The following is a 22,403-nucleotide window of genomic DNA, read 5'->3' on the forward strand; positions in this document are numbered from 1 at the left end:
AAGCTTTCCATAGCAGCATACCCCATAGCTCAATGCGTTACTTCAGCAGAAAGCTGTATTAAAGAAAATAATCTATAGCAAGAAGCATACTATGATCAGACATGTTGGCTATAGCACACAGAAGTAATCAGAGCGGACTCATTCTGAAAAGCTCACCAAGTCAAATGCATTTTGCGTGCCAGGCCTGATCCTATTAAGGAGGTAATACTCCCTGAAATGTTATAAAATGGACAGCAAAGATGCATTATATTTTTATGTACATTTAGGCTTTATTTATTGTTGCTCCCCAGACTGCCAACTCAGGCCAGCGTTCACTCAGGCTTCTTTTGTGAGAACCCATGGCACAAAGTTTATGCAACTAAAGGTTCACAAAAATCCGTCAACTTGAGCCACAAACAAAAATTACTTTAAGGATCAGAAAAGGCCTACAGACTATACGCTTAACATAATTATTTAAATAAAGATAATAAAGGATGAAGAAAAAAAATCCAATTTCACTGATATTAAACACAACGGTAAAAAAATGTTACACAGAGAATGGGTAGCACACCTAACTAATGCATACAGACAAGTCTCAACAGATTAAATATAAGGTCATTTTATCTCTTGATTTCAAGTTGAAAATAATCAGACTGGTCTCCACACTTTCAGCTAGCACAGGAGATTACAAGGACTGCATCCTGAATAAACTAGCATGAAACATTAAGAGCCATCCTCAAAAGTCTAAGAAATACAGAACAAATAGCAACAGTAGAAAAGAAAGTAAAAGAAATACAAAAGGCTCATTGGTTGACACCATCAGGGTAGAAAAAAAACACTCAAAAATAATCAGCTTTGAACACAAACTAAGTAATTCACGGGCTAGGCTAAGCGGGGGGGCATCTGCCAATCATACGTTCAGCGTATGTTACTGGCACCATTCACCAGTACATTCCCTGCTACAATAGCTTAAACTTTTCAACTTGAAATACGCTGCCTTCAGGGACAACATGATCTGGGCAGCCCTGATGAAAACACACACCGCTCAAAATGAATACACGCTAATTTTGGTGTGCAGGTTATTTCTCCGCACTCTGAACAATGCTTTGCTTGGCACCGACTCATTTAAAGTGCTTGTATTAAGTATAACTAGAGATAGCACGTGGCAACTTTTAAAACCAGCAGACTCAGTTTATGTAAGATTGAATAAAATGGCTAGTGCAGTATCGGTGATTCTCAGAGGCAACTGTCTCTTGGATCCACGCTACGGACCGTATGTCCATGCACTCACGCTTCAGAACAGTCGCATCTTTTGATGCTGTGCAATTTTCTCACGCGCTCACAGCCCCAAACACAGCCTCACGCAGCATGACATAACCCACCGCCTGGATGGTTATTAAATGCAACAGTGCGGCTTCAAGATTCCAAAATCCAGAAGATAAGCATTCCGAGCTCAACCCTGCAACTTCAAATAACTACTTGAACAGCCAGCTCTTCCTCCCCACTCTACACAGTCATTTCAATCTCGGCGAAGGCCACCAAGAAAGGTGCTGTTGGTGCTGACACACAGACATGCCAGCACCGCTGAAGAAATGGTCACCACCTCACTACTGCGTGGTAATTTTTGGCCACATCAACACTTTCTGCATTCAGACCAGTGGCTATGATTAGATCTATATACTTCCTTTTAAATACCCATCCTTTAGCATTTGGAKTTTACATGCCCTAGAGGGATTTCTCTTTCCTTCATATTTTTATATTAAATCATTACCTGTACAAGTCAAATCCTGTCTCCACTCAGAACACCTTCAGGAGAGTTATTCTAGTGACTTACAAGATGGTGTGAACCATCACAATAYGCGTATCTAAGGACCTTCCACATTTAAAAATAAGTCTCCCACACTCAGTGAAAAACTTGATCAGCCCAGCTTCTTGCTCGCACTGTTCAGACACTGTCAGCATGTCCTCCATCCAGCAGTTTTCTTTCCACAGAACGTTCCTATAAAAAAAAACACAGCGTAGTCATAGATGTTCTCGTCTTTAAATCTCTTGTGGAAAGTGTGAGCAAGCAGCTACTACAAAGACTAAACAGTCAGTAGGACAAAAGTGCATTAGCATAACGCCTCCAGTAGCCAACACTTCCTTAATCAGAGCCCAGGGATCTCCCAAGCTGAAATGCAATGTCACTGCAACAGGCTCCCAACTCCCCTGATAATTACCTACACATATCTGGAAGTCATTAACCCTAAACTACTCAGACTTCAAGTTAAGAAATCTAACTGGAAGAACAAAAAAATTATCTAATCCTACTCCTATCAAATGTTCTTTAAAAGACAAGAACCTGTAGACACAATCAATACTTGGGAAATAAAGTGGATGAACTGGTAAAGGTGTTTCTATACAGAAGATAAGGAATCAGAGTAAATATGATGAAATAAATTTTCTCCCAAATCTTCTGCCTTCTCACTACCACCACCCTGCCAACAGAAAGTAACCAGGGCAGCTAATTTCTACATTACCCTCTCCCATGTTCATTTCCACAACTGCAGCTTTTTCCTAAATTTTAAAAACCTTTAGAAAATAACAACTACAGTTCTTGCACTTAATTCTGATTAAATACCAAATCTAATTTTGCTGAGACAACTTTCCTCAGTCTCCTCTCCCTGGTATAACAGAATAATGGTATTATTTTGCCACATGGTCAAAAAAAACCCACACTCTTGCATTACTGCTACTTTGAATTCTAATTAACTACACTTTTAAGATGATGTTCAATTATTTTATGACACCTTTCTCAGCTACAATACAGCTAACACAAAGACCATGCAAACCAGCTTGCTGATACAAATATGACTAATATTTTCTTCAGTTATTACTAAGCCAGAGGAACTTCAAAACACTAACCCCAAACTTAAAACCTGTATTAGAAGCCTATTTTATTTTATCCTTCCAAYTGAGAGATGAGTTACTTCCATTCACGTGCTTTTTCTGTTGTTGTGCTTTTTGCATGGTTTGTATCCATAGTAAATAAAAAGAGAATTCTGGCTGCCTCTTTCCTTAAAAGCCTTAAAAACACTCATTTGGGTGATAGCCCTAGATAACAGTGAATAAGCTCACTGAAGAATCTTGCATACTTACTAGCCCACAGCAGACCAAACTTATTTATAGCTAAGCAGCTAGCTGGGGTTTGTGATCTCTTCCAGGCTCAACAATCTTTCAACCTCAGAATAACCACACCGTAAAACAAGCCGGGCTATTTCCCTACTGACAGAAAAGTAAACATTTGTGTACTAGGGTGTGCTTGCAGATGGACTGCTCTGGCTGCCTGTACTGCAGCAGCCAGGAAAAAGCTAATCACAACAGGCCAAAATTCAGGAAGGAAATTTAAAATTCTGAAAGGAATCCACCATCAAGGTTTAACTTACATCTTTAAAATACCAAGTCAGGTGGGAGCATCTGAATTCTTCTCCCAGCTGAGGATGAGTTTTCCTATTTCATCTTTGGGGAAGTTCCTCTTAAATCTTAATTACTGCTACATTTTTCCATCTAGAACAGCTAATATCCCCTATTAACCTTATCAAGATGCAATGAAGCAAAACTACTAAGCCACAGACTAAGCTTCAAACCAGAAAACGGTTACAAGAACGAAAAAAATCCCGCTAATAGAAGTCTGATGGAATCTGATTTATAATTCAAAAAGAAAAGTTTTGTTACAGAAAGCCTGGACATTCAAAGAGTGGAATGATCAAGCAAACAAAACAAGCAAAAAGGAAATACTCCTAGAAAGACCCATTTTGTTGCCTGCTTGCTGCTTAGTATTACTGCTCCATCTCACCCCACTCCTCTGCTTCCCCGCGTAGGGAAGCTCACACAGCTCGAGCACTTCACAAGAGCAGCTCAGGTTGCTGCGAGTGTTCATGTGCACTCAAACCGCAGCACTCCTCAAAGACCAGCGGTCCTTTGGAAGGAATGGAAAAAAAAAAAAAAAGGTTTTGACCAGCTGTGAGCCTCTATGTGAAGAAGCAGGCGAGAAATCAGACAGCTTTGTATCGCTTGCTGTAGGAAGTTATTTTGTCTTGCCCAGGGTTCACAAGGCATGTAAGCACTCTTACCCGGTTCTGGAATTTGCTGATAACACAGACTGGTCGCATTTCTCAGCTTTATGGACAGAGCAATGCCAGGAAAAGGTTTTAAAAACACAGGCCTGAATTTCATTTCAAGAGGATAAACAACTGAAGTTCTACTGTGGTTTTTACCTATTGCATCTCTTTCCTGTGTTGCTAAATGTGCCTGTCACTTGATCATTTCAACTGACACACACGCTGTGGTTTGCAGGTCCAAAATGTTTGTAGCTATTATCAATATCTGGAAACCCAAATGAATAATATTAAAATCAATCACAAACTGTGAAGCCCACCCCAAACTCCAAATTCATTTCTGCATTCATTTTACAACACTCATAGCAAAGGGCAATCACTTTGACATTCATATTTCAGCTAAGTGGTGCAGCTACAAACCTGCTGCTGGGCAAAAGGCAGCATAGCTGCTGATGGTATCACTGAAGTCAGACCCTATGAGGATGGATTTCGTCATTCTGTGAGAATCTTATTGCCCAATCTAGTCATCTTCATGAAGTTACTTAAGAATAGATTGCAAACTCTTCAAAGCAATGCTTCCATATTGTTTGAGCAGTGTAATAGATCACCATTTGGCTTGTAGCCCCTAAACACTACTAAAAAATTAATTTATTTGGTAAAATGAAAAGGTAGACAGGACCATCAAATTCCTCCACCTGAGGAAAGAATACCCTAACAGAGATCTCCCCTCAACACACACACTAAAAGGAGCTCCAACTGGCAATTATCCCAAGACAAGAGTAGATCAAGTGATGATCACGTATGATGGATCAAGCAGAATATCGACTAGGAAATTTATTTGCACCTAACCCAGCTGCACCCAGAATATTGACACCATGTAAGGAAATGAAATAAGTCGCTTCCTTTAACATGTCCTTTGCTCACTACCTGATTTAACACTTATATCTGCGCAGGTTCCAAAAGGCTTTTGATAGATGATAATTTATGCAATTCATTCCCACTAACTATTGTCAGCATCCAACTGCTGAATATTGGACTGGGAATGAAAGACATCTTTTGCTATGATCTGATCCTCCTCTACTTTTTTTTTTTTTCTTAAAATGTTTCACCTCATCCCCTCTGAAGGCAGTCTCAGAGTGATAGTGAGAAGACAGTCAGATCAGAATAGGGAGCACTTTCAAGTCTACTACCTAGGTAGCTTTGGAAAGCTCAATTGACTAATTGACTTGGCTACTAATAAATTTATCTTAACTTGCCATACAGATAGAAAGTCTGCTTTGCAGGGTAAGGGTTTTCTGGAAAAAACAAATGGGCCATATACCTCCACTATAAACTTAATGGTCAATTTTCCCTAGAGCTTGTCACTTCTAGAATCTACACGATGCTTAAACCACCAACTGGAATAACGACCTCTGGGGTAAAGTCTACCTTCAAGCAGGAGACATGAGGATTTAGCATGTGGAACACCATACACTAGAGCTGTACTAGACACCACGTATTAGAGCTGCGAGGCTGCCCACAGGGAAAGAACCTGTGCCCTTTCTTCTCTCATGATTTTCTCTGTTTTCAAATTCATGAAGAGATTCAAGGAAAAGGGCAAGAAAGTATACATTAACCAAAAGGTAGAAAACGACTCAGAGACTTTAGGGAGAAGAAAAGAGAAGCCACTACACTTCAAGTGAATCTCTGAAATTAACACTCACTTTTTTTTTTTTTGTTTAACTTCAAACAAATATAATAGCATAYCCTATCATCAAAAAGCACTCTCTCCCAACAACTTTCAGTGTTTAAACGCTTCATTTTTTTATATTACATTGCAAATGCTTTTTTAAATACACCTAAATTTACCCTTTTTTTCTCTTCTATTCCTGTTTTGGATTTTTTTTCCTTTCCATTTTTACTTCACAGAGTAGAACAGGTCTTGTAACTGCAACTACTTAGTGTAGGATTCCACAAGACACAGCAAGCCAACCCAGCTGTTGCTGAAAGTCTGTGCAGGCCCACCACATACCTCATGCCAGCTCCTGTACTTGTCAGACCTCTGCAGAAGACACTTGAATGCAACAGAAAACCATCCAAAGCACGCGCACAACACACACACACACACAMAAAAAAAAAAACAGACACATGAGGGACTTTCAAGTGGCCAGTGGAACATCTGATGAGCTTCAAAGCCAGCAGGACCTGCAGTTGGGAGCGCTGCAGAGAGCAAGGCCCTCCCCTTCCCTGGTCCTCTGTACAGTAAAATGCTAGATTGGCTCCAGTGCTCATGAAAGCACCGCCTCTGCTCCTCTAATGTGAGATCCCAGATTCTGCTGAATCACATTTCTCCGAGTTAACCAGCAAAGTTAAAGCTTCTTTACTTTCTGTAAAGATGATAACTATATTACCTTTCAGCCTCAGCTCTTAAACTTGAGGACTTCAACCTTTTCCAATCTTGTTTCAAGCCTCCTAGAAAATCCTCCCACTTTTCATTGTATAACAGCTCCAAACCCCACCAATTTCCTCTCCATTTCCTAAAGCAAAAGTACTGGCCTATGTCCTCATCTCTTATGCAGGAACTGAATTCTCCTCTCTCATTTTTCTAATCTGTGCACAGCCTGATGCTAAGATCATCCTCTTTACCACTCTTCTTACACTATTTTTCCGCTTGCTTAAATTACTAGCTTGTTCTGGTTCAAATTTGAACTCATCCTCTCACACAGATTTTTGCATGAGTACACTCACCCTCCTCATGTCTAAGCTTTACTCCTTTTATTCTTACTTTACTCCTTTAAGTCCTTGTCTCCTCTCGCTGCTATCCAGGCCTTCTTCACCCAACTCAGAAAACTGGGAGACAGAAATATCTCCTAAGGAGGGAAACTTTTCTTAAAGAGCCAGTTTCTATCATTCACACTTTCCAACTGCTTCCTTGTGCACTTACACTGTAATCAACAAGCCTGTTTGTGCAACTAATTTAAGCTATACAACCTGTGTGTGCATGTCTTATCTACTCAGATTACATTTAGCTAGAATACTCCAAATGTGTCCATATCACAATAAAAAAAAAAGGTAAGTCAAATTTTTCATGTATATGTTTATATAGTAAGTCTTTAGTGTCCTTAACTTCATTCTCAGTCGTAAGAAAACCCTAGTGCTTGATCTCCATAAATAAGACTATTGCCTTATACTTGGTACAACAATGTATCACATAATGATGTCCACAGTGGTAAGATACTAACATTACAGGTATGTGCTGCTTTTTTTTTTTTTTTTTTTTTTTTTTTTTTTGATGAAACTGATGTTTCAGGAGAAGTTAAACTAATTTTCCGCATCTGTGATGGTCTGAATACTTAAACTTTTCTAAAATCTCAGCACTTTATATTAATTACACTGTTTCCAGACACAAATAAGCTCACCTTTTAACATAACCAAGACATTTTGAAAAGCAAATTGAAATATTTTGTGCATAAAAGTGAACTAAAGTTTAAAGCAGCATGCAGACCTTCATTCCTACATTTCTGATTTCTTTGTCACTTTAAAGGCAAAGTAGGAAAAGGTTAGGTAAATTATTTGCTCTCACACATCACGGCATCAGTAAGAATCAGACTTTAAGAGCAACAGGCTAGTTTATCCATACCATCTCTAAACCAAAACTACACATCTTAATTTCCTTAAGTGATTTAGAAAAATCTGAATGTGATTTCAGTATAAGGTGTAATCACTTTTTCTATTAGATGTTGGCCTGACTTCTTATCAACATAAAAGCTAGCAGGCTGTTACCTCATGAGCCTCTCAGACTTACTTGAAGAACAAGAATTTTTGGAGAAAATGTGAAAATTCTCTCTGAAACTGTACTGCATACTTCAATAAAAGACTAAGAAGATAATGAAGAAGCATCAAATTATTTGAGTGCAAGAATACTACAAGGCAAGTGCAAATAAACAAACATCTTACTAGATGTCAAATGTTTTGGAAGTAATTTTAATTAAAAACCAAGCCAATACTAACTCCTTGTTAAAACACACATAAAAAAATAAAAGGCTTGCTGTTACCCAATGGGACATAAGTAAACAACAACCTGCAGCAGAAGTAAAGCCTGAACAGTTAGGAAGCTTCACTTACTCATCATTTATAGCCCTAGGCCACTGAAATTCATCCCACTGTACCTATACTGAGCCCAATAGCCAGGTCTGACTACATCATGGCACATTTTGCATCGGAAGCATGTCTTCCAGTAAAGGTATCTTCTGGGAATTTTATCCTTTTAGAAAAGGTCAAGAGATGGAGAAATGGAGATTCCACCATTCCTATTAGTCTGCTGTTCCAACACTGCTAAAAATCCATGCTTAGCTCCAACCATGAGACTTCTGTTTACAGCCTTTGGGTTTCTAATGTCTGTTTTTGTTCCATTAGCAAACCTTTTAGAACTCTCTAATTCTTCCCCATAGAAGCATATATACACCAATCAAACCATCCTGCACTTCTTTTGGATAAGCCAAACACATCAAACTCCTAAAGTCTTTCACTGTATGGTATTTCCTTCAGTCTCCCCCCCCCCCATAATTAACCCCCTAAAACCTTGCAGTTTTACAAGATTCTTCAGTATGAAATTTGAATCCAGAACCACATGGAATTCCAGCATCGATCTCCTCTGATATTGTTTCCCTATTTCCACATACAAACACCGTATTACTCTGCTTTGTCACATCATCTCAGTATAAGCATGTAAGGATTTCTCTTTGGTCATGACACACTCAACTACTACTTTTCAGAAGTTCCTACTCTTTAGATCTGGCCTGTGTATATTTCTTGAGGTGAACTCTTTTTCTTCTTTCCTCCCCCCCCCCGTTTTTTTTCATTGATTGACATCAACAAGCAAGTCCATTTTCTTGTTGTCATTATTATTCATGACTTATTTAAATTAATAATATCACCTATAAATATTTATCAGCAATTGCTTTTACTTTGGATAGCCAATGGAAGTATCAAGTAGCGATTAAGTAGTTTCCTCATGATTTAGCTGTAAGCTTTACATGAGGCTAACCAGCTTGTATGGTCCCAAAACTCTGGTATTGGAAATACAGATAATACTTTTTTCCTATATGAAGCAGTAGTTACACGAAACATTTTACAGACTACACTTTTCCACCCAAGGAGATATTCAGAAGTCAACTAGACAAGCCCCTGAGCAACCTGATCTAATGTTGAAGCCACTTCTACCCTGAGCAGGGGTTTGGACAGAGCTCTGTTMCATAATTCTTAATGTACACTCTTTAATTAACATTGAATTAAAATTAATTCTAGGTAATTTCATACCAATTTTGCTACATTTCATACAGATTTAATGTATGAAGGCTTTTTTATTTTCCAGTTCTGACTCTACAAATGTTCAACAGCATACGCATCCTTGTTCATGTGAGCTGTCTTGCTGAAGTCAACACTAATGTTTACAGTTAGGCACGGACATAACTGTTTGTCAATCTGTTCATGTTTTTCAATTTCTTTGGTGCACGTGGACAAACAAAAAGGTGTTATGTTCACATAAACATTCATTAAGACATTTCTAGTGCTGAAAATTCTACTCCCACTCAACTCCAGAGCGTACTTGATGCTTTTTTTAAAAAAAAGTTTAAGATTCACATTATTGGTAAGAAAGGACAGCTCAGTAGCACATTCAGTAGCTGCAGCACAATCACGCAAACAAATATGAAGAAACTTAAAGGCTCCAATCACTTATAGACCTTCTGTACCACAATGGAAAATGACGTATTACAAGATTACAGATCTGCAGCAGCCCTTCAAAGAGCCTACTACAGCCTCACTCTTCAATGATGCAATAACAGTAACAAAAACTTACTTGAAGAAATATAATGTTTATTTTCTATGACATCCAGTGTGGAATAGCTGCAGGGAAAAAAATAAATAAATAAAAAGGCTCCTCCCCTCCAACTGCTTTATCTAGGTCAAAAAACTCCTTAAAGGCAGGAAGTCGCAGAAAATAAATGTCACTACACATCAACTTTTTATCATGAAAACAAGCAAGGCAGTAGATAAAACCACCTTCCCAATAATTCAGTATTAAGTTCCATGGAAGACATTAGCTTATTAGTGAACTCAAGTCTGTTTTGAAAACCCATTATAGGTTGCAAAAGAGATGACCTTACACTACTACATGACAAATATGTAATTTTTTCAAAATTATACTTGATGTTTTCAGTAGTTTATACAATTTTACATAATGGAGTACAGATAAGAGTTCTTGAAGCCATTGCTAGAATTACCGAAAAAAATACAATAAATCATCTCACTTAAAAGTTTGACTATATGAAAAAATGAAACACTTTGTGCATTAGAATTACATATGCCCCAAAACAAACAAACAGCAGTAGCAGAATTCCTCCACAGCAGGCTTATTCTCTAAAACACGTCTACTACCCTCACGATGCACTAGCATTTTAATTACTTTGTTTACATGTGATCAGGAAATCAGGTACGTTTATTTTGAAAAGGGTGAAAGACTAATTTATATTCCTTATACTTACCTGACAGCAAAAGCAAGAGAATACAAAAGTTGATTCCTCCTACTCTAAAACAATGCATTTTAAAACCGAAGACCAGTACAATATTTTGATTTAATTAAGACAAAGACTTTGATTTAATTTACATTATCTCTTACCTTATTAAGATAACTGAAGGTGGAAATTACAAAAGCCATTTTCAAATACAGATTCATAGAACAGCTAGTTCTGATATTTACCTGGTACCTTTATAGCAAAACGACACTGATCTTGTGTCTATCATAGAACTGGAGCTTAACAAAATTACAAAGAAGCCACTGTTTCTGAAGATGATTTCCTGGTTTCTAATAATTCACATAACTATACAGAGAATGTTACTCCTATAGTTAACTAAAGATGTATAAAAACTCTTAAGATTACTAAAAAATGGACACAACTTCCTTACCCAATTCTTCATATCAAGAATAGAAAATAAGGCGGGAGCTTCACAAAAACTGTAAACCAAACCAAACATAAAACTATTTGAGCTCTACCTCAACTACCTGATTGGTGTCTGATGATTTGCAACACTATTCTAGTATTTAAAAAAAAAGATAACCTGCATTTAATTTAGAGTGAAGTATGAAAGAACACAATGAGAGAAACAACTGTTACACAAATTATGACTACAGAAACTTCACGCTCATCTCTGTATTTTCATTTCAAATAGCATGTGCTCTATCGTTCTTCTTCTATGTTCCTTTTCAACCAGATCTGCTTCTAATGAGAACACTATGACTACTGGGCTTATGTTTGTGAATCCTACTTTAAAGTAGCCAGAAAGTACCTATAAACATAGCTCAATTAACATCGTTAGTCATTATGCCATGGGACACAGCATCTACTAAAGAAAGTAAATACAGGTTTCTAGAGTCCAATTCACAAATCATAGCCAAGTCCAATGTTTCTTAACATTATGCTTAGAAGTACTTTACAAGTAATTCATAGTTTTAATACCATCAGTATGGAACTCTAGCATACTTCCCTAAACATATATCAATCATAAGGCCTCAAAAACGTTTCAGCCAGCTGTCTTCCTTACAAGCAACTGTATYTATCAAAAGTGTTGTCAAGAAAGGGAAAAAGCAGGTGTCAATCCAGTTTGACTGAGGAATTTAATCTATCCTTACAACTATATTCCTTGAAAAAGTGTTTTGTTTGATTTATTGAAGTACCTAGCACTCAGATTCATAAAGAAAAAAATCTTTAATATCAACCAAACTCCAGAGAAGCCAACCAAGCTTAAGCCAACAGAAATTTAAATAACGTTCTTCCTAAACCAACAGATAATACCACCTAACCAGATGCTACGTTCCATTTATCTCAGCTTCAAAGTCAAATCTGAAGTGTTCCTAGAGCAAAATTTTCATTGAACATGCATGCAACTACATCTCTAATTCATACAGTAACCTCATCTTTGCACATAGTTTACCTAACTGCAAAGAGACAACAGAAAAAGTGCACTGATATATTAGAGGTCCATTACAATCTCTTGTAATATTTCCCGCTCAGGTGATTCTGAACACAATMACCTTATCCAAAGAGTTTACTTAGTAAAACTTGATCCTTGTTCAGAATCTACTGCTTTTAATCAGTGGGAAAACTTCTACTGTACAAAGACAGTAACCCTACTTTGTAGGCATAACCTACAAGACCAAATTGAAAAGATTAATTCAGTCCTCTGGATACACTAAGAAGAAAGACACTGGTATACAAATAAAAATATTTTTAGTTTTTAGCCACCAAATTTGATAGATGTTAAGCTAAAGTGAGACATACTCAGTGTGGTCTACCATAAGAGCTCCTACACTTGGTAAATGTAGTGAAGTCTGTAAAATGAATGACAGAATGGGGCAATTACTCACTGTTTCTTGCTATAAAAGAGCTAAACGGCATCAAATGAAATTACCAGGTGTCAAGTTCAAAAATCCTATCAAAAGGAGGTACTTTTTTCCCAACGTGGGCTCTAATTAAGTTGCAGAACTCAATGACCAAGGACGTTGTGGAGGCCAGAAGTTTATACAGGTTCAGAAAAGTGACAAATTCCTTTAAAAAAATTTAAAAATATAAATAAATAAGAAGGGAGGGGAGAGAGAAACACAACATTACATTGTTATGAACACAAGAATAAATCAATGCTGGGATCCAAAACAATAAATAAAGGAAGTACACCTATTTGCCTTGTCCATTCTTATGCTTGTCCCTACGCATGTGCCACTGACAACCCTTTAAGATAGGTAAGGTTGGATATGTCTTTGTTCTAACTCAGCAGTGCTGTTCTTGGGCTAACACTATCTTGTTAACAATTCACAAATCCACTTTTACAAAACGAAAGCCAAAAGTAAACTTGAATATACAAAACACATGGTTTTGTCAAAATACACAAGACATGGCTTGGAACAATCAAACACAAAATGTCAGGATCTTCACGAATTCATATCCTGAAGTACAAAGYACTTCTGATCTACAGACTGTAAAATGAACAAAAAAGGAGAAAAAAGGAAAGAAAAAAAAAAGAAAAAAGAACTTCTTCCGAACTAAGTTGCGCCCAAAAGTCAGTCTGCTTTTTTCAGCTGTATCAGCTAATAACAGTCTGGAAATCCTGCCTCTCCAAACACTGTATACAAGAGTGCTGTCACCAGCTGCTGCCATACCCAGCATAAAAGATACTTTTCAAACCAAGGATCTCAAAAGTTAAAAGTTGTTATTTACTATCCTAACAATGCTTTTATTAAAGTTGGTGGAAATTCGACAAGCTTCAAGTGAAAACAGTTTTAAAAGATGAACTTACAAACAGCAGCACTGATAGTCTACAATCTTAAAGATAGTTGTAATAGGCTTTAACTGAGTTCCTTACTTTTGTATGTATTTAACAGGAGGTTCTAAAAGTGTTTTAATCTCATGCTTCTGAGTTATGACATTAACAGGAGAGCTACTTACTGGACATGAACAACAACAAAAAAAATGCTGTCATCATCCCCCCCCCAGCTCCATTTTGTTCATCTAACAAGATGACAGCTGGTTTGTACATACACAAGTACGTACGTGAGTCTGTCAAGAATTAGAAAAACAAAAACAAACTTCCCACAGGTATTACCTCCTGCTTGATAACTTACATATTTGAATTGTGAGTGAGGCTTCCAGGGAAGCATTAATTAAGATAATTGTTCTGATCGCTATTTTTAACAGTAATTAAGTATTTCATAGCATTGATATTTGTAGACAGATGTTTTATTATAGGAATAAGCATACCCTAACATTAATAATTTAGTTTCCCCAGATGTTAAAAATATGTGTTTTGCAGGAGACTGCAAAGTTGTATTTCTGTTTTTCCCTCCCAGAAACAGGAAGTTCATTAACATTATTAATGCAATCATGTTTCAATACTGTGCTGATATCAAAAAAGCCAAAGAGACTGGAATTGCATACAGTTATCAGGGACAATCAAATAAGATATTTCAAGTCTACAACAATATTTTACTTGGAGTCATTTGCAATTCTCTATTAAGTAGAAAAGCCAGAGATCAACCCTCTATTCTTGATTTTCAAGATCACTTAGGAACACACGCAAGGAATAGKCCATCGCAGTATTTTTTTTAAACCTCTCCTGTCGCTTAAAAAAAATTTTCAAATGATTGTGTAGTCATATGCAAAGCATATTACTGGCAACATAGTAGGATTAAACAACAACAAAAATAGATCTAGCGATTACTTGAGCTGGAGGTTTGTAAACATCAGTCTTGAACTCGCACCAAAACTGCCTTCCTTCCAACTGCATTTCAACAGTTAATTAAATATTTACCTTACACTGAAGTAACTAAGTTTGATTCTTAAAATCCAGATCATCTCCAGAGTGACTAGTTAAATCTACAATGAAACTCAAGAACATGGCTACAAACAATATTAGTCATCAGTAATGACTTGGTATAAGCAGATAACGCCTGCTTTGAATTTGCCTGAAGACTCCTGTGTTAAACACATATACATCAACAACAAAAAAACCCCAAACTTTACAAATACTGAAACTACTATTTCCCTATACAACTCTTAGTCAGGCTTTTCTCTCATAAACAGATTTTACATTTTTTAAACACATAATTTTTAGAAAAGCTGTAAAACCGTATTCGAACACAAACTGATCTTAATCACCAGTCTAACTATGACCCTATTGATTTTGTGTATCCTTCAAGATAAAACTCATCCCTGTGTCTGGTGCCTAAAGAAATCCTGGCTCACACAACATACACACTGCTCTGTCATTTCTAGCAAGGACCGCAGGTATGCCACCTCTTATTTACAAAGCTTGACAGAAGATCACCCCTGCATTTTGTAACCAGCAGATAACTACTTTTAAGCAGTTTCCAGATCTTGAAACTAAAGGGATACTAGCATGTAGTTTAAGAAATGGTGTAAGCATTGAACACAGTTAAGTTTCAAGCAAATGCTGGTTTCCGTAAGCACCACCTACACTTACGAAATCTTAGCTACACAGAAGATCTGTATTATTGTTCATTAAAAAAAAAAGTGACACACAACAAATCCTTCAGAATTTGACAATACTGATGGAACTGAAATAAATGGCAAGTCACTGATTACCTAGAGAGCATGAAGAAACAGTACTTTTCTCCCTGAGGACTTAAGCATTTAACAAATTGCTACTAAGTACTCAAACTAATCCTAGACTGTTTGCAAATCAAGACATACGACAATGACTTGTTTACAGCTAGTGCATTGTACCAAACTCTGTTTATAGAGACAGCAGTCGATCTATGTTTTATTAGAGTGTTAGGCTGAAATATAAATTAACCCTCTGCCCAATGATTATTAATATTAAAAAGCAGAAAGCAAAAATAGAAGTTACAGTTAAAGGTCAAACAAGTCATCCAACTGTATTCATGGTTATACAACTCATACAACATACTGGCACTGTAACCCTTTTCAGAATGAGCTTTTCCTAGAAAGCAGAAAGGTAAGACAATTTGACTTTTACACGGGAACCAATTCAAGAAAGTATCACTAAAGATACCAAAGGGGAAAAATACACCATCAGTATCTTAAACAAAGTTTAAAAAGGCATTAAGACTGTGTCACTAATAGCATGGATTTTGTAAAGGTAGCACACTCATGACATTTTTTCTCCACAGCTCTTGCAGGAATAAAGAGGAGGATTGTGTATATAATTTTCAGTATCAGACTTGGAGTATAACTTGATTTTTTTTCATACTTCTTCCTGCAGATATCTAAAATCATTCCAAACCAAAACACTTTCACTTTTCCTGCCTGAATCTTCTCAAAACATAGATTATGTATTTACACTTCAGCAGATCCTTAAATGTAGTAGGCCTCACATACTCCCCTTGCAAAATATTTTGCAAAGAGACCTAATATTTTCTCATGGTAAAAGAATGTAAAGGAATTAGAGAACCCTTAATGCATTTATCATCGCATAAGGAAGGCGTGTATTAAAACACTAACAAAAGTATTTCTTATGGATGATTCAGTTTGACCGTAAAGACGAATGTTACAATTTTGCCAAGATGCAGAAACTATCACTCAAGAAAAATGTATCAAAGGGCAATCGCACTGCAAAACAGCCCCCCTGCATTAGGAAAACGCACCAAGGGTGTTTCAAGACGTACTCAGCCCTGAGCCTAAATTCAAAAATGCCAGATATGCGGTTAGGCACTTGACGGCTTCCTTCGAGCACGTAAACAATACTCAAGGGTGTATCCAACGCTGCTAGCTAATGACAATACCTCCGAGCGCCGGCGGATCTGCTCCCAAAGCCGCGGCGGGCGCTGACGGCTACGCGCAAGGCCTGCGGCGGCCGGAGGGTCGCGGCCGCCAGCCCCGCGCTGCCCACCTGCCCCGCGAAGGACACGGCCGAGGGCAGCGGGCCTAGCGGCCGGCTCCACCGCCTGTCAGGCAGCACGGGCCGGGCCAGCCCAACGGCGACGGGGGCAGCCGGCGCCGCCCCCGGCGCTGCTCCCTCGGGGCAGCCCGGAGCGGGGAGGCCCCGGGCCCCGGCCGCAGCCCGGCGGGCCCGGCCTCCGCTTTACTCACACTCGGGGCAGCTGCAGCGGCGGCGCCCCCCGCCGCTGGAACACGCCGTCCACGAAGACGCCGTTCTTGCCAAGGCAGCGCAGGTAGAAGTCGCCGCCGCCGCCGCTGGCAGCGGCGGGGTCGCCCTGAGGCGGCGGCAGCCCGTCCGCGCCGGCCGGCGGCGGCGGCGGGGGGGCGGCGGTGAAGATCTCCAGGTGGCGCCGGGAGATGAAGCTGGAGTGGCCCATGCTCACGTCCACCGAGCCCTGCGACGAGTTGCGGCCGATGGTCACCGAGCGCTTCTTCATGAGGTACTCGAACTCCCGGCCCTCCAGCCGGGCCACGGCCGCCGCCGCCGCCGCCATCTTAGCGAGCGAGCGAGCGAGCGAGGGAGGGAGGGAGGGAGAGAGGGAGCGGGCCGCCCTCCGCTGCGCCCCGCCGCCAGCACCGGCCCCGCAGCCGCCGCCAGACACTAAGCAGGGACGGGGCCGCCGCGCAGCCGAACGTGACGCAGGCCGCCGCTCGCTGATGGACGGCAGCGCCGGGCCAATAAGCGGCCCGCACGCCCATGGGGCTATGGCGGCGCGGCCAATGGCGAGCGGCGCCCGGGCCAGCGCCGCTCAGCACGTTCGGCTGTCGCGGCCCGAGAGCACAGGAAAGGCCCGTAAAACACGGAGCAGATCCGCGGGAGCGGAGCGACCCTTGTCGCGGCCCCCGCCCCCCAACCCCCGGGCCCAGCCGCGGCCCGCTGGGCGCCGCGCCGCGCCTGCTGTCTGCCCCGCGGCGGCGGCCGGGCGGCACCAGCGCCCGCCGCGCCGCGCTGGGCCCCGCTCCCTGACACCACGGTCATGTTTTTCACGCGAGGGATCACGCACCACACATGCCTGCTGCTAGCAGCGCTCTCGGAAACGGCGCTTCCCTTCAGTAAGCACAGAAAAATACGAAAACACGGGGAAAAAAGTAAATAAAATTATTATATATGTGTGTACACACACACACACCAAAAATTAAATTAAAAGAAAACACAAGTGCTTTATGACACATTTACACCACCTGAAAACTACTTTGTCTGTTATCTCCTGGGTGTGCAGGCTTTCCCAAATTTAGCTTCAGAAGAATGCCAAGAAAGAGATGCTCAATACACCGTAGGTATATGGCGGCCTTTCCCAAGAACTGCATTAAAACTAAAGGCAACTTCACACCTTGGAAATGGAGTCAGTTTGTAACATCCACGTAATGTACAAATTCAACATGAAGCACACCAAGCACTAAGTTAACAACTTTTCTCAGGTAAGTCAGTCTGTATGTTCTGCGTACACCTCACTCAACTTAGTCCTAGTTCTCTTATATGAAGTAGGGCATTAAAAAAAAAAAAGTGAACAACCTGACCTGACAGCAGGATAAAACCGAACAAGACATCAAATTGCTGTAACAGTGTCTTGGATTCCTCTGAGGGCCACATTAGGCTGAGAGAGTCACCAATAAAAGTATGAAAAACAAATCAGGAATCCACAGCACGACTTTTGACTTTAAAATATGACAGGCTACCAAGACAGGCGTTAATTGTACTCAATTATTCAAAAGTAATATCTGCATTGGAAACGATTTACCTGATCAAAACCCTTCGGAAATGTTAGCATGTTCCTTTCTAACGGCAACAAAGAACAGACACACTGCTAGAATAGAGAAGTAAACAATTATGAAATACATCTGCCATAAATGGTGAAGAAATTTAGGTCTGTATACAAAGTGTAAATGCTGCAAACACTTCACTGTAACAGCCCAAATAATCTTCAGTTTTTGTTTAACAATAAGAAGTCTTTACAGTACTAAAGTTAGTTATCATTTATAGACATGTAACTATTTTGCTTGGTGACACACTGTAGGCACTGAAAATAGTCTTTAAAAACATATTTATGCTCCTGCCAAAAGTAACCGGTTTGATAACAAACATCTAGCACTGAATTTGAGGTTCAAAGTTGCCTTTTTGCACGTTTCAGTCCACAGATCTTTAATTATAGGAATATGCATATGCTTTGGAGCAGAAAATAGTGCATGCTATATGTGAAGTTACAGCAACCTATATTTTTGGGATTATATCAGCATATATAAGCTGCTACAATATAGTTCCACACTGATAGGTCCATTTATCCTCCCATATATACACATTATATAAAGTGAAATATAGCAATAGTTTAGAGATTTGGTTTCTCATAAAGAAAATTTTAGTTAAATCTTGCCCACACTTTGATATTTAGAATCAGTCTCTCTTCCACACCAATATATGTTTGGCACAGAAAACATGGAGCTTTAGAAAGCCAGTTATGACTCCCCGATTCTCAACTTTTTTTCCATCCCTTAGCTCTGGTATGAACTACAACAATATAGTGCCTGCTCTGCTAAGAACTGGTTAGGGATCCAGAGGTATGTCAGCCCAGAGTTACCAATGGACTTCCATCTCCCAACATACTCCAACACCTCCAGAGAGAGAAAAAACAGGCAGAATGGGACCACAGCAAGGTGAATTCCTACCCTATTCCTACTGGCAATATCCAATACTAAATTCACAAAGCTGGACTTCCTTCTTTTCATAATGGAACAGTGTAGAGAACACAATTATTTAAGTAGAATGCCAATACTTATATTTAGTAATATATACTAAAATTATTTTTGAAGTGTCTTATGATCAGTATGCTACTCTGTAAAAAGTAACAAAACACTAGCAGAAAGTCTGTTTGGTTTTGTATTACCAACACTGTAGAGTAAAAAAACAAATTCAGTTGTCAGAAGTGATATTTTAAGCGATAAGATCTTTCCACCAATGTTTTTCTACATTTGTGTAGATTTAGTCCCTTTCTTTGGCASCATATGACATTACACAGTTACAGGTCATTACAGCCTGCCTATTTGTAGTACTGTTTTTGGTTACAAAATATAGGAAACAGAGCAGCTGGACACAGGGGAAACTATTTGTCCTACATAAAATTCAACAGCATTAGGCTGGGTTGCTGGGTGGCCCAGAAATCCACTGCTTGAACACAACCTGCTCCCTGATGTTGGAGCTGCACAGCAGATGCAAACTGCTCCTCACATTTTCTCCCCACCAGTTTGAGGGTAACCAAAAGTGATCATTTATTTGTCTACTTTATGTCTATGTGCTATGTACTATATGTATATATAGTATATGTGATCTAAACTATATGTCTTATGTGCTATTCAGCACAGAAACAGGACTAAAAGTTACTGACCAAAATTTAGTCTTCTGAGGTGCTGAGCAGCTGCAGCTCTCACGGAAGCTAAACAGTGTTTTAAAGCACAGTACATTGCACTTCTCCACTTCTGGCCCCTTTTGCTACATAGCCAAACATCATCCAATCTACACCAAATTATGCAGCACTACCAGTTCACATTGTAATACTTACAAAGCAGCAGACCCTATCTTCATCATTTTACAACTGTGAAACAATCTGACTGAAGTTTATATAAAACTTTGTAAGTTTTATATAAGGTCTAAGGTCTAATCCATTAATATTTTAATTAACCACATTTGCCTTAAATCACCACTTATTTTTCAGATTTTTTTTTAAGCCTGTGTTAGAGCAACATAAGGATATTTATTTAGTCTTGCCTGGGGCTAATAAACAGCAGGCTGTCACATAACTGAAAGAAATAATCTTAAAGCATGAAAGACAACATCAGCTTTTTAAAGCAATGTAGGTGCCCTATAGCAGCGGTTATGAAGTAGATGAAGTATGCATCTTCTGAAGATGCACATTTTCACTGATSCAATATTACTACAGGAACTTGATCAATAACTTATGGATTAAGTGGTCCTAATTTCTTGCTTTGACACAACCAATATTAAACAGCTTCTAAAAGCCATTTGGGGCTATCCATAATCTTTTTATTATATCAAGAGTCACACGGTTCCAGTGAGATTTGGGTTTTGTTAAAAAGCCAAAGAAACTGATTCACAGTATTGCTTTTCAGTAGCATTCACATGCAACTTAACAAGGCCAAAGACCAAAAATATCAAAACCCCGCAAAACTGAACAAAGAAAGCTTTCCCATAATGAGATATCCTCCTCCCTGCCACCCACTTGACAACACATACAGTTTTTCTATTTACTACATAAGCCCACCGTGAGTCTTAAGTTTTCCTTCAGTACATAGCTGTATGTCATATACATGTATTTGTGTAAACTTGATAACCATGTTGCAACTCTTTACATGCTTTAACTTAAGAACGTGTTAAAACTTTGTACAACTTACACTGCAATCTTGGTATTTTCTTACAAATGGATTATGATCAAAAGGTTGGAAAGCCGCAAGCAGTTACTGCAAAACATACAGAATACACAATAAATAAATGAAAATACAGAACGATGGCATGAAACTCCCTCATTAGAGTCAATTCTTGAAGTGACTGAAAATAGTAGAAAGCCAGAAGTTTCACCTCAAAATAGTTATTGTATAGCTATTTTTAAAAAAGTCTTTCTGAGCTTGTTATTTAGACAGAAAAGACTGGGAAGGATGACAGGTTTGGGGGATGGGAATGGAGGAGGGTGGCGGTATAGAAAAAAGGGGCTATTTAACCGCGACCCCGTAACGAGTATCGCGTTTCTCCGTTTGTTAGACGACTGTTGGACTCGGCGGAAGAGGAAAGCGGCGCTGCCACTACACAAGGGAGAGATGCCCAGCTCCTGGCCGCCGCCGCGGCGAGGGCCACGCGAGCGGACCGCCGGCGCCCACGGCCCCTCGGCCGGCAGGTGACGGCCCCCGCCTGAGAGGAAACCCGCCCTGCGCGCGCCCGCTACCCGGCATGCCCCGCGGCCGCCCGCTCGGCGGGTGACGCGTGTTTGTAAACACGGAGGCGCCGCCCCCAGCGCCCTGTGAGGGAAAAGGCGCGAGGCGGAGCGGGAGGGCGGCGGCGCCGCCGCTCCTCCTTCCAGCGCGTCTGGTAACGGCTGCCGCTGGAGCGCATTTGTCTGTCTGTCTGTCTGTCTATCTATCTATCTATCTATTTATCTATTTAAGAGGAGGGCTTTAAAAGCCGTGTCTGGTGCGGGACCGTCACCGAAACGCTGCTGGGAACCGAGCCGACGGCCGAAACTACAGCGAGGTTAAACAAAGGGCAGTTGAGTAACCAAAAACGCAGCGCACAGCCCTTGTTTTGCTTTACGTAGCAACGGACGGTGGAAGTTTAGACAAATGCATGTTTAAAATTGAAAACTGATGKTTTTTCCCTCCACCCTCAGGATATCAACTGTATTCATAAGGCAGCTCTAAATCCCAATACCACAAAAGGATTTTTTAAAAGGCCACAGGAACAACACTGAATTTTAACTGGAATTGCTAAACCTCAATACTGTGCATTTCAGCCATGCCAAACATACAATTTTTGCCAAAAGAATTGGTAATTAAGGGCTCTTCTACTTCATGGTTAAGATTTTAACACTTCAGGGAAAATTGCAACAATAATTCAAAAGCTTTTTTTTTAACCCATTCCTAAACAATGTTACTAATCCTACCAGCCTTCAAAATAATCAGAGAAACAACCTTATCAGCTGCAACATTTACTGTATTTAATGTTGATCACTACAACTACTGCTGTTACAACAATACAGCATAATTCTCCTGTGATTTTTCTGAAATATAATATGCCATCTTTCACCACTGGACGTTCTTCCTTTCTCTTTGCTTGCTCTGGTGTAAATGAACAGTTAAAAGTACCTGCTTAAACAAA

General features: G+C 39.7%; 1 protein-coding gene and 1 long non-coding RNA gene across 2 annotated transcripts in view; one reads left to right on the top strand and one right to left on the bottom strand.

Moving 5' to 3' along the window:
* FOXK2 (forkhead box K2) overlaps window positions 1-17,136 on the bottom strand; it is a 46,646-nt gene extending 29,510 nt beyond the window's left edge. The window contains exon 1 of the mRNA XM_085298322.1: window positions 16,679-17,136. Coding sequence (XP_085154448.1) covers window positions 16,679-17,022 — 344 coding nt within the window. The 5' untranslated portion in view covers window positions 17,023-17,136. The remainder of the gene's footprint in view (window positions 1-16,678) is intronic.
* A 623-nt stretch (window positions 17,137-17,759) lies between these two features.
* LOC146599605 (uncharacterized) lies at window positions 17,760-22,403 on the top strand. The gene is made up of 2 exons (XR_014894969.1): window positions 17,760-17,947; window positions 21,294-22,403. It is a non-coding gene; the product is annotated as an uncharacterized LOC146599605 (long non-coding RNA).

Source organism: Rhea americana, unplaced genomic scaffold (assembly GCF_003343005.1).
Source record: "Rhea americana isolate MKP2758 unplaced genomic scaffold, rheAme1 scaffold_138, whole genome shotgun sequence".
Classification (NCBI taxonomy): domain Eukaryota; kingdom Metazoa; phylum Chordata; class Aves; order Rheiformes; family Rheidae; genus Rhea; species Rhea americana.